Source organism: Typopeltis vanoorti, chromosome 6, assembly GCF_054136105.1.
Source record: "Typopeltis vanoorti isolate ZY-2024b chromosome 6, IOZ_Tvanoo_1.0, whole genome shotgun sequence".
Classification (NCBI taxonomy): domain Eukaryota; kingdom Metazoa; phylum Arthropoda; class Arachnida; order Uropygi; family Thelyphonidae; genus Typopeltis; species Typopeltis vanoorti.
In genome coordinates, this window is record NC_143554.1 from 32,037,973 (window position 1) to 32,052,045 (window position 14,073).

The following is a 14,073-nucleotide window of genomic DNA, read 5'->3' on the forward strand; positions in this document are numbered from 1 at the left end:
GTCACCTATTAAGTAGATTTTCCCACTTCTCAAAATAATCAAGAATTCTTAGGGAGGTCTTGGGTGCTCCAAATGTGGGAAAAGTACTTCAAAGTTAGTCAGATCTCAGACTTGTAAAGTATTAGAAGATGAGAGGATGAGATGTAATGTTCAGAATGGAAACAAACACCAAGCTTTTTAGAGGCTAAGAAGGCTAATATGTTTTTGTATGTAAGTAATAAATGTCATATCCAGGATAAACTGGATATGAAACTATGAAAAATAAACTGGTTATGACATTTAATCCAAGAGAAAACTAATCTTGAAAGGAAACTGGAACATTATCAAAAATCAGAGTGGATGAGGTAGGATTTTTCTTGCAGGTAATAGAGCAGACTTGAGTTTTTTTGGCATTGAAATTTAATAGGTTGTCTTCACCCCATTCGAAGATGTTGAGGAGGTCAGTGTTTAAATCACTGGCTATGGAAGTTCTTCAGGCATCTAACATTAGGGTACTGCAGGGTTTATCAAATAAAGAAGAGGAATGAAGAGTGCCATCATCAGCAAAGCTGTGAATAGGATTTGAAGTGAGGGAAAGGAGGCATTGATGTAAAGGAGGAAGTGGATCGGTGAGAGTACAGAATCGAACCCTGGGGCACTCCAACACTGATGTGAAATCTAATGAGAGGAAGCCATTCACCATGACACACAATGAACAACCAGAAAGGAAGCTGGCAAACCAACAAAGTGAGGCTATAAGATGGTGGCTTGTTCAGGAGGCCTCGGTGCCAGATAAGATCAAGCACCTTTGAAATATAGAGAACAATAACATGAGTTTCTCCAAATTTTTCTATGACCTGTGTCCAAAGGTGGATGGATTAAGTAGGAGGTTGCTGTAGAATGATAATGAGTAGATATAGAATACATATTAGAGATCGCTAATTAATTGCTGAGTCTCCAGGTAATGAAGAAGCAGGTTGTTGATAACCTTCCCCATCACTTTTGAAAGTATACTGCAGTGAGATCAATGTATTGATAGATAGATGGCTGACTTTTGTCTCCCTTTTTGGACACAGGCTGGATGTAGACTTGATTCCATGCTGGGCAGATGCCAGTAAAATAGATAGTTTATATAGGAAATACAGGATAGATGATAATTCTGAAGCACAAATGAAGGAATACCATCTGGATCAGGAGCCTTATTACTATCAAGATTAACGAGGGTTTTTCTGATGTCCTTTTTTGGCAAAAGTTCAGAGGAGGCATACTGTGGGTGGTTTGTGGATGTATGGAAGTATTTATGGAAGTGTCTTGCTTTGGTCATCCAGGCAGTAGTTGGAAAAAAGATCTCCAACTTTTTCTTGGGTGAGGTTACCACAACGCCATCAGGATGCAAGAGAGGGAGCAAAAAGGAAAAGGCAGAAGTTATGCCCAACAGCCTTAGCAAGGGACCAGAAGGCTTGACTGCCAGTTGAGCAGGAGGCAAGTTTATTGCATTTTCTTATGAATTCTGCTTTGGAATCATTGATAATTTTTTTACACGTTTCTGACTGTTGTGTAAGCTGAACGAGAAGCTGGTGTTTTTCATTTAAGCCATTGAACATAAGCTGTATTTTTATCATACATGGCAGAGACACATTTTTTTGAGAACCAGGGCTTGGATACAAGTCAGGGGGTTTGCAGTGGAGTGGGGAATGAAGGTTCCAGTGAGGATTATTTCAGTTATTCTGAGCATGGAAAAATGGCACAGTTATATTGCTACGTGCAGAAATTAATTATTAGTGTGCAACCATACACAAACAATTAATTTTGTGCTTTTCTCAAAATATATATTCTACATTAACAAAAGTTATTGTAATTAGAAAAAGAAAATGCAAGTTCACACTCATTTAATTAAATTAAAATACAGTAAAACATGTGTACATTCAGTACTGATGGTCTACAACAATATAAGATAAAGGAATCAAAGGAAAGAAAAAGGAACAAATAACAGTGTACAAAAAAAGGATGTACAGTTAGAGGTATCATGGAACATTAAGAAATATGTTAAAGTTCTACATTCAGACATAGAAGCCACCGGAAAATATAGAGAATAAAATATATGGCCCATCAAGATTTAACTGGGGAAGAAAGAAAAACACACACACACACACAAAAAAAACCAACCTAGTCAAGATTAAGTTAGAAAGAAAAGGTTAAAAAATTCAGACAATTAAGGAATTGACTAAGTAAAAAAAATTATTCATCCATCCATATTCAGAGCCCACCTTTCCTAATTGGGACGTAGGGACAGCAGCTGCAAGAGGGACTTCCAATGGTCACGATCCTCTGCCACCAAGCTCAGATGTTCTGGTGGGACTCCCAGATGTGTCTACCCAAGGTTTTGGATATAATCTATCCAGCGAGTCTGTGGCCTCCCACCTTCTGGCTTGGCAAAGAGGGCCTGCTGGGGGAGCCTCTCTTGTGGCATTCTGACCAGGTGCCTGTACCATCGTAACTGTGATCTCTCAACACGGAGAAGCAGCGGTTGAGTATTGAGGATTTCCTGAATTGCAGAGCTTCTGACTCTGTCGTCTTGTCAGCCCCGCAACCCCTCAAAGGAACCTCATTTCAGCCGCTTGGATTTGTGTCCGCATTCTTTCTGTCATTACCCAACTCTCATGACCATAGGTGAGGATTGGGACATAAATTTTATTGAAGACAGCCAGCTTTGCCTTCTGACTTAACTCCCGCTTCAATACTACTTAACGGCCAAGCTCCCTCAATATTGCACTTGCTGAGTCGATTCGAGTATCTAGCTCTACGTCTCACTTTCCATCACTCGTGAATATGGCCCCAAGGTATTTAAAACTTCTCCACCTGCCTCAGGGGGACTCTACTCACACGTAGAGTGTGCTGGGATGGTTGTCTTGAGACCACAAATGTTTCCGTTTTGGCCACACTGATCTTCATCCTGGCTTCTGCACAAACAGCTACAAACCTATCCAGGGTCCACTGGAATCTGTGGAAGAGCTATGCTTAACTAGGTCATCGGGAAAAAGAAGAAGTCCAATGCTACATCTTCCAATTCTGACATACTCACTGCTTCAGCTGTGCCTATCAATCCAGTCCATAAATATTACGAAAAAGAGGGGTGACAGAACACACCCTTGGTGAAGACCAATGGAGACTGTGAAAGGTTCAGACTTTGTGCTTACCCTGACACAAAACTCCGAGTGCATTCATACAGGAATTTGATGGCAGCTAATAGTCCATCCACTCCATACTCGTGCACTACTTGCCAAAAGGTTAAAAAATGTAGACAATTAAGGAATCAACCAAGTAAAAAAAATTATTACATAATTATTGCCTAAAATCTATGAAAAATTCAGTAAGAAAATAATCATCCTAAATACAAAAGTCATGCAAGTGTGCAGATGAGTGTAATTGAAGCTCCTGTACAAGGTACTACCCAAAGGGTTTGGGGAATTTGAATGAACCATTAAAAAAAGTAATCACCCTACCTCCTGTTTTCCACAGTCTCCTTCAAAACAGTCCACTTGGGTATGTATACAGCAAACACAGCAGATTTTGCATGATTCCATGCATCGCTGGAAGTCTTCAAGTGTGACTGCATTGAGAAACTCCTGTGATTCTGGCTGGATCTTCTCAATCATGTCAAAATGATGCCATTTCAGCCAACTCACCTTCAAGAACAGTAAAAAGTCACAGGGGTCATGCAAATAAGGAGGAGATAGGGAATGACTGTTGTGTTTTTGGAAGATGGGCACTGTAAAACAACAAGTGATGTGCGGGTGGGTGCATGGTCATGGTGGATAATCCAGTTGTTGTTCTTCCACTTGTCTGCACATCTGCAGACAATGAAAATGGCCAAGATATTGACAGTTTGACCAGGGGGAAGGAATTCCTTAAAGACAATGCTTTGAATGTCAAGAAAACAATCAGCATTAATGACATTGCTGTGAACATAATGACCTTTTTTTCTGGCTGTGGTGGCCAAGAAATTCTTACTTGAGCATTTAGTGGATTTCTGCAGCAGTTTTTTTGAAGTTCAAGCAAAATTTGATGCAAATTCTTCACCATCATCAACGTTGTCAAATTTCTGATATGTACCATTGGGGGGGTTACAGGATAATTATGATAATACTACATTAAAAAGTTACATGATTACTAACTTCCAATCAATAATTTTTCCAAATTAATCTGTTCTCTGTCAAGACTCCAATATTATCTTTCTTTTGTTAATCTTTCTTTTCCCATTCTGTTTAAGTAACCATACCACCTGAGAATAGCTCTACTAACACATTCCTGAATGCTAACAATGGTGAGTTCTTTCCTAATATCTTCATTTTCAAGGTGATATTGCCATTGATACTGTATCTCTAATCTTTCTCAGAACTCTCATATCAGAAGTCTCTAGTCTTCTTTGACTAGTTTCAAATTCCCCAAACTTATGGGTAGCATCTTGTAAAATAGATGGGTTTTAAAAATGACACCAAAAAACTGATGGACAACAGAACAGCACAACAACACAAAAACAGAACAACAATAGAAAATATTGATGATATGAATGAAAAAGTAAAGAAAACAGGTGAAATTTCAACATTAAAAGAAATTATCTGAAAATCAACCAGGGAATTTGGAGAAACCTTTACAAGAACCAAGACAGGAAAAGAGAATTGAGAAGAAAAATAACAGGAAGGAAAGTTGTAAGTTTTCAACTAATGATAATAATGGTAATGATGATGATAATAATAATAATAGTAAGATGGTAAGTCAATTAAAATATAAGTAAAAAGAAGTCATATGGTACAATAATTCAATAATTAAATTTGGGGTCTATGCTAAATAGAGGATGTAACAAAGGCAATAGAGAAACAGAAAAGTAAGGTAAAACAGATAGTCAGAACTAATGACTTAAGTAGTGACTAATGATATCGTATGAGAGGATATGAAAGGCTTGATGAAATAGAACAGCACAACAACACAAAACCAGAACAACAATAGAAAATATTGATGATATAAATGAAAAAATAATGGAAAACAGTTGAAATTTCAACATTAAAAGAAATTATCTGAAAATCAACAGGGAATTTGGAGAAACCTTTATAAGAACTAAGACAAGAAAAGAGAACTGAGGAGAAAAATAACAGGAAGGAAAGTTGTAAGTTTTCAACTAATGATAATAATAATAATGGTAATGATGATGATAATAATAATAGTAACATGGTAAGTCAATTAAAATATAAGAAAAAAGAAATCATATGGTACAATAATTCAATAAATAAATTTGGGGTGTATGCTAAAATAGAGGATGTAACAAAGGCAATAGAGAAACAGAAAAGTAGGATAAAACAGATAGCCAGAATTAATGATTTAAGTAATGACTAATGATATCGTATGAGAGAGGATACGAAAGGCTTATGAAAGAAGTGAGAAAGTAAAAAATGCTTAGTTACCTATATATACAATAATAAGAAGGAGGACTGTGATAGCAAATGATTCAATATGCAGGCTATGTAGGAAAAATTGGTGAATTTTTGGATGTGTGGAGTGAGTTTGATAGTAGAAAAGACTTATATTACAGAGATTGCCTACATTTGAATGGATTTGTCATCACGTGTCTAGAGAAATTATTCAAAAAATGCAAAAGTATTTTTCCCCCCTTTTTATATTAATCCCACACATGAGACAGAAAACCTATAGCACATCAATACTGTGTCAGGTACAGTGAGGGTCGAAAAAGATGATGAAATTAACAGATCTGATTAAAAACTTCTATAAAATGAAAAACAGCTAAGCATCGCAAGAGAGGTATCATATAGAGATGTCATCACCAGCAATATTTCATTGTTACAGTATGAAATGATGGAAAGTACTCTAGAAAATAAGAGAACAAAGGGTGAAGTGTCAATGGAGTTAATATATATATATATACAGGGTGTTCGGGATAAATTTGACATATTTATAATTAATTATATTTTTCCGTAAGTTACATGTATTAACACACACTTCTCTTCATTTAAAAGTTTGGACCCTTCTTCATTCATATACAAGATGTCAGAAAGGATGGATAGCTGGAACCCACCTGAATCATGGAAGAGAATAACTTGTATCATGATGATTCGTGCCCGCCATCAAAATAAGGATATTACGACTGCTGCCCAATGCTCCCTGAATACAGTAAAAACAATCAGGCATGAACTAGAGACTTGCAATGGTGACTACGAGGATGTAGCAAGAAGAAAGATCCCTAGCAGACGATCTGATTGCGTTCGTACAGCAGAATTCCTCGCAAATCTGCAGGAACAGGTGTTGAAGAACCCTGGCATTGGAATTCGGGCTTTGTTCGTGGAGTTGCTAACTGTAGTCAAGCCCTGGATAACAAGGGTAGCCAATGGTAGGCCGTATGTATGGCAGCAGGATTCGGCCCCTTGCTACACCTCTGGGAAAAGTCAAAAATGGTTGTCTGAAAATTTCTACGACTTCACCAGTCCAAATGTTTGGCCTCCAAACTCCCCAGACCTTAACCCCATGGATTATTTTGTATGGGGCGCAGTTGAAAAAGACACCAATCGCACTTCCAGTAATACAAAAGCCCAGTTAATGGATAAAATTAAAACAGTTTTTGCGGCCCTTCCCAGGGAGACTGTAGCATCAGCTTGTTCGAGGTTCCGAAGCAGAATTGAAGCTGTGATCGATGCTAATGGTGGTTATTTTGAGTAAATCTTGTTGATAATATTGTAATTAACTCTGCCTGTAATGTTTTTTTGTCAATTCATTAAATTTAATAGATACAAAGAAGATTTTCTTTTTCCTTACGAAACTGTCAAATTTATCCTGAACACCCTGTATATATTTTATTTTATTTTTTTTTTTTGTTATATTGATCTCATAGAAAGGGACGAAGGCTGTGGTTGTTTGGGAATACTTCATGAGGAAGGTTGTTCCACAGAACAGTGGTAGATGGTATAAAAGAGGAAGAGGAGGAGAAGAAGGTTCAGTGTGTTTGCAGTTGCACAGTAAAGGGATGCAGAGTAGCTGCTGCTCTCGTATTAACAGATGCAACAAAAAGTGGAGAAATGATGGCTGCCAGTTCGGTGGAGCAATGACCATTGAAGTACTTACAGAATGGACACACTGCTGAAATACTGCTTCTGTGAGATAGAGGGTGAAGTGCATCTGTAAGAAAGGGATCACCTATGAACCAAATTTCTCTCCTGTGGATAGCATCAATAATTTTTAGGGAAGTTTTAGGTGCACTACTCCAAACACGTGAGCAGTAGGCAATGTATTTAGCAGACCTTGATGCCCAACATGGGCAAAAGCTCTGGAAATATCAAGAGTGACAACACAAGTTTCTCCAAACTTTTCCACTGCATGTATCCAGTGGTGGGTGATGTAAGCTAAGAGGTCAGTTGCAGATCTTGAATGGCAGAATCCATACAAATGGCTGTTGATTAACTTGCTTGATATGTGATTGCTTCCATGCATTGAGATAGGTACCAGCTGTGTATAACAGATTGCAGAGACAATGCAGAACAGATGTTAGCTCTGAAATACAATGTCAATTGGAGAAATGCCATCACAACTTGAAGACTTTAGTGTCTGAGTTGTATAGTAATTTTCTGATATCTTTTTTGTCAAAAAACTAGTGGAGTCATATGGTGTTCAGATTCTGGTATGGTAGGAGGTGATTTCCCTTGGTCATCTATGCAGGAGTTCAAGTAAACAGTGAAGCTACAAGGTCAGCCTTATCTTTCAGTGCAGTAACAGTGGTGCCATCAGGATGAGAGAGTAGTGGAAGTGCAGGTGAGTAAAGTTGCAATCCAACAGAATTACAAGGGACCAAAAGGCACAGCTTCCATTCAAACAGGAGGCAAGTTTTCTTCCATTGGTGTTAATAAAATTATAACTGGTTGTGCTGTGTCTTTATTGTGGGATTGATTTATAAAGCCTACAATTCACAAGGCCATCATCTGTCTCTCACAGCAAAAAAAAAAATGACTTATTCATACTGATAATAGCTTAAATACCATAGCTAGGATCTAATTATTGACAATAACATAACTGAACAAGTTTTGAACTTCAGATATTTGGGAAGCCTCCTCAGAGAAAACACCAAGTATATGAAAGAAATAAAATTAATAATAGCCATGAACAAAGCAGCATTCTTAGCTAAGAAAAGCTTACTTGTTACAAGAAGTATAAACAAACACCAAGTGTTTGAAAGAATAAAATTAATAATAGCCATGAACAAAACAGCATTCTTAGCTAAGAAAACCTTATTCATTACAAGAAGTATAAACAAATCCTTGAGGAAGAAAATACTGCATTCCACTATATACTGAACTGGTTGGCTGAGTGGGTAATGTACCTGTTAATCTACTGTGGGTTCAAATCCCATCAATAGCACAGATGTTTGCATGTCTTGAGATGGGAGAAGAATTTCAATACGATATGGTGTGAGATTACCTCTCCATTTACTGGAGGCCTCAAGGCTTGAAAAGTGCTGTAAGTCCCTGGAGTAGGGTGTCTAGATTAAATAATAATATTTAAAAAATAAATATAATTATAATAAACTAAAATGAATAATAAATTTAAATGAATAAATTTATAATATATTAAAAATAAATTATATTAATTCAGCCAATCTCAGCATTGAAATAGTTATAAGAAAGCAGGATAAAATAGCCATACAAAATGAAAAGGTACAACAATATTGCATTTGTGTTTTCTAATGCAGAAAGAGAGAACTCAGTCAGAAATATCACTGCAGTCCAATAAGAATAGCACCAATTAAAAATAATAATAAAAATAAATACCTACTTATGTTCTTTAGCAATGGATAGAACATGTACACCAAATGGCTAAAACCCAATATCCTAAACAAATACTAAAATATAAGCCAATTGGAAAGAGAAGGCAGGATAGACCTCAGAAAAGGATATTGGATGGATAATGACACCGGAACAGACCTATATGGTCTATACTGGTGCCCACAGATGAGAGACCTGCCCCCCCCCCCCCCCCGACACTTCTGTGCATGTCAGAAGAAGGCGAATCCATTCCGATAATAGAGTAATCAATGTGTTTCATGGGATGAATGTTTATTCTTATACGTCAGAAAATTAGCTTTTCTTTTATGAAAATTCTAGTTTTTAAAGTGGTAACTATTTTCCTCATACAACAGTTGGAAAATTTACGTATAAGCATGTGATTTCAGTATTGATAATGAATTCATACATCGTCTTATTCCTTTCTCCTCTTCTACATGAATTGACTCTTCTTGGCACATTGCCAGCCGAAGGTCTCGTATCTGTGGCCGGACAGTACCCGTAATTAGCATTATGATGTTCTTTAGAAAGATAAATTTTCAATGATATGTGAAGTTATGTCGGTTAGTCCAATTCAGTTTCTGTAATGTCTTTAATTCCATAACAAAGAATTGTTTAGAAATTAAATTAGAGAATTAAGTATAAATGTCAATTCAATGTTTGTTTTGAAAGAGCATTTTGTGTTATTGTATAATCATACTTTCATAAGTTGTTGTTAATAACGATTTTGTTCCTCCTTTTTCATTCTTTTAACCAGAATGAAAAAAATTAAAATTTATTTTACAAAGAAAGCAATTGCTTGAGATATATCTTTAGAGATAAGAGAAGGAACTAAACTAAACAGTTCCACAGGCATAATAATTTCAGTGAGAAACTGATGACACACTTACATGTAACACAAATATACATACACATATTTTTAATACTAGAATACCATACTTTTGCAACTGATACATACTTGAATTGGCAAAAGATGTCCGCATATTCCCTAGAAATATTAATGGCCTGTAAGACAGTGACACGAAAAGTAAATTCTTTACCAAGCTGTAAATGTTCTGGAAGATCCTCATTTTCCTTTCCCTCAGATTCAACACTACTATCTCCACGTCCACTATCTAGACTATTATGGTCACATTCTAAGAAAATAAAGCAATTAAGATTTAACTATTTCAGTTGTGATTCTCCACAGCTTAAGTTTTTGCATTACCATTCCACTCACTCAAAATTAAAAGTGTAGTAAAAACATGAGTGATATTGACATGCTATCACTAAAAAAAAACATGCTTTTAATAATGCATTATAGAATGCTACCTTTACTTACCATGTGCATGATAAGTTAATGTTATAATTGCCATGTGTTCACCTTAAAAACACAAGCACTGTACTTTGCAAAATAGCAGAGGAACAAAAGTAATAATCTGATACTAATATTTTGCTGGATTTCTAGCCAGCATCTTCAGACCAAATTACATGATAAAAACACAGGCAACACACAAAGATTTTGCAGAAACAATTCAAATCTTAACTGAAAAGGAACTATGTCTAAAGAAGGTGTCCCTGTAGAGACTGAATAAAAAAGGAAATTAACTCAGAGAAGTCATGCTAAATGTGATCATAGGATGACTGTATCCTGGATCTTGGGCAAATTACTAACAGTTATACTAGAGTTAGGGGAGTGTTTCATAGCTGGTGCATAATCTAAAAATAGTCTCTGAGGTCACTGATTGTATCATCTATAAGCAGCTATGAGGATAAAATCATTATTACAGATTCATGTCAGCGTTGTGGCTGAGATGATTTTAACTGATGGAGAGCTTCAAAATTTTTGTAACTTTTTTTTTTTTAACTGTATTCTCATTCTTTGACTGTTGCTGAGAACAAACCAGCAGACCTGGATTTAGTATTACAAGTAGCTCTTATAACAAAGTGATAGCTAAATTAATTTTATAGCAACTAAAGAATGTAAAAAAGTGAAAAGCTTTCATATGAAAAAATTCAAAGCCCTGTAACTATGCAAAACATTCTAGCTAAACTATCAATTCTGTGGTAGAGAATTTATCATTACAGGCACTTACAGAAGTTGCCATCAGTCCCAGAAATCATAACTAACAGAGAATGTAGTGACTATGATCTATCTCCTACTAAAGTGCCTAACAATGTCCATTTCTAGTGTCCAAACCTACTCAACCCTCCCAGGAGCAACATTATGCCAGAAATATAAAGAAGCCTTAAAATTACACAACAAAAAAAAAGGATATAACTAAATCAGATAAAAGTAATGCAACTGTCATAATGGATCAAACAGAATAAAACAGAAAAATCAATCTTCTAAAAGACTCTTCTTATCAGCTTAAAGACAGATCAAGATCCCAGTCAATCTCAAAAGAAGTATATAACTTATTACAAAAAAAGTTGCATTTTAGCCCAATAGCCCACAGCCCAAAGAAATTACCAAAAAAACTAAAACCTAACCATGTAGCATCAGCAGCCTCACCTATCAACTTACCAAACAGTAAGCAAAATCCCCTTATAGGGGGAAACTTTCACTGCATATAAAACTTCTATTCACTTCAAAACTTTAATTTAAAAAAAAAAAAAAAAATCAGTCTAAAAACTTCAGACTTCATAATTAACTTTGACATTACTAGAAAATTCAGACATTATGATCAACTTCGACAGTGCTTCATACCCCTTTACACAGGATTAAACAGTAAAATACAACTATGCCACACAAAAGTTGCTATAGGTCTAATTATTAATATCAGTTATGAAATATTCTTCTAATCTCACCAAGTATGGTTACATTAATTTCCTCAAAACATGCCAGAAAGGCAAGTTGTGAGTTTGTCTTCAAAGACAGAAAATTTAGAACTCCATTGTGGCGGACTCAGGAAGTTAAAGAGACAGTCAAGGAAAAGAAGAAAGCATATCCAAAGTTCCTGGCAAGTCTCTTGTGCTCTTAGAGAATATAGAGAAAAATGTAAGAAAGCAAAGCCGTGTGTAGCTAAACAAAAGTAATGGAAAGACTTTGGTAAGAACATAGAAAATAAATATCAGGAGAGTAGCAAAATATTCTAGAGGCTAGTGAAGAAGCTTAGAAATGGAAGAAAGTGCTGTAAAAAGAATCAGATGATAAATGAAAAGTGAAGATAATGATATTCTAGATGTCTGTAGTAATTACTCTGAAAGATTGCTAAATGAAATAAGAAGTGACAGCATGGTGGCAGAAAACACTCAATAAGAATTAGGAAGACATATAGATTGCAATCAAGAATTCATATCAATATGTAGAAAATGTCATCAGAAACCTGATATGTGAAAAGGCAGTAGGAGTAGATGATATTCCACTAGAAATGCTCAAATATGGAGGTATAAAAGTTTTACAGTGGCAACACTGTATAATTAAGAAGGTCAAATTCATGATGATTGAAGTAGCACTCTCATAGACATCTGCATAAAAGGTAAATAAAACTGATGTGAAAATTACATAGGAATTTCAATACTGAGTGTTTTATGCAAGATTTATGCAAGCATTATTGAGAAGGGACTAAAAAAATTATTGAAGAGAAACTTGGAGAACAACAACAAGCTTGTTTCAGCCCAAACAGGGATTGTCATGATCGGATTTTCACTTTAAGACATGCAGCTATGAAATCATGGGAATGTAACATAGATTTGTATTTGAGTAGATCTGCAAAATGCATGTGACAAGATGTTAAGAGAAAAGCTGTACAAAACACGAGAATTATGTGGTGTAAGTTAACCATTATATCAAGCAATACTAAGTCTATATTTGAACAAGTAAATAAGTCAGTAATCAGAATTGAAAGAGGCACAGAAAGATTGTTTGATGTTAAATCAGGTGGGAGACAAATAACAGTGGAGATAGTGTGCATCCTTATCATCTATACAGATCTCATTATGAAGGAAAATGGTATTAAATCTGATATCAAAATTAGAGATGTTAATCTCAGCTCTTTACTTTATGCAGATGATGTCATACTTTTCTAAATAAATTAATGCAGTACAAGTCTGCAGGATTCCCTGACCAATTAAATAATTGCTGCAATAACTTTGGTATGAAAATCAGCAATGTAGGGAATTGTGTTTTACCAACTTGCTTATGTCCTATAACAAAGTGATGAATGTATCGGACAAAGAACAGCGTATACTTAAAAGATTTTAGAAAGGCTTTTGATAGATTTCCCCACCACAAGTTGGTAAATAAACTGGAGCAGATGGGATTGATTAGTGATTTGGACAGGCAACTGGCTCTCAGATAAGCATTAGCAAGCTTCGATGGGGGTATGGTATCCCGGAGTCACACAGGTCTGTTTTGGGACCATTGTTATTTAATTTGTATATTAATAATATTGGGATAGGTTTAACTGGTGATATGCAACTGATTGCATATGATGCAAAAGTGGGGAGAGCAATGTAGATGTTGTGGCCTTACAGGAGAACTTGAATATATTGTATGAGTGGGCAACAGTATGAAACTGTCAGTTCAGTATTGCAAAGCGTAAGGCTCTGAAATTTGGTAAGCAACAATGGAATACTAATTATACTTGGTGAGAAATTTTGGAGTAAGTTGAGGAGAGAAAAGACCTTAGAGTGGTAGTGAGCAAGAGACTGAATTTTAGAGGTCACATTGCACAGGTTGTGAAGTCTTCACATCAAATTATAGTAGTAATGAAAAGGACCTTAACATGCAGAATTAGAGTTTCTGGTTCCATTAGGTCTCATATGGATCATTTTTCATAGATATGGTACCCTGATATTCAAGTAATGAGGATATAATGAAAAGGGCCCAGAGAAGACTGACTAATGTCATAACTGGTCTTTTGGATGTGGAATATGAAGGCAGATTGAGGGAATGCAATTTGTAAAGACTTGTGAATAGGAGGAAGAGAGGGGGGGGGATGTGTTTGAGATATTTAAGTTGGTGGCAGGTTAATGTGAAAGCAGTTTTTCACAGAATGGAAGAAGGGGGTAGAACATGGGGGGTATCCCTGAAAACTGTATAAAGAGGATGTGAGCAGGTGCATAATGAGCAGGTTGTTTGCTTGAAGAGAGGTTGGTGAGTGGAATACATTGCCTAACACTGTGGTGAATGGTACATTGAATGAGTTTAAAGCGGTTTGATTACCTCCTGCAATGAGTCATGCTTCATGGATGTCTGGTATTAATAATAATAAAGAGAAAGACAATGAAAATAGGCAGAAACATTGAAAACACACTGCATTCTGCAATCTGC

At 35.9% G+C, this 14,073-nt stretch overlaps 1 protein-coding gene across 4 annotated transcripts in view; it reads right to left on the minus strand.

Moving 5' to 3' along the window:
- unc-104 (kinesin family member unc-104) overlaps positions 1-14,073 on the minus strand; it is a 942,286-nt gene that overhangs the window by 369,052 nt on the left and 559,161 nt on the right. For all 4 annotated transcript variants that reach the window (XM_090394094.1, XM_090394092.1, XM_090394093.1 and 1 more), the window contains exon 28: positions 9,775-9,952. In XM_090394094.1, coding sequence (XP_090250220.1) covers positions 9,775-9,952 — 178 coding nt within the window. The remainder of the gene's footprint in view (positions 1-9,774; positions 9,953-14,073) is intronic.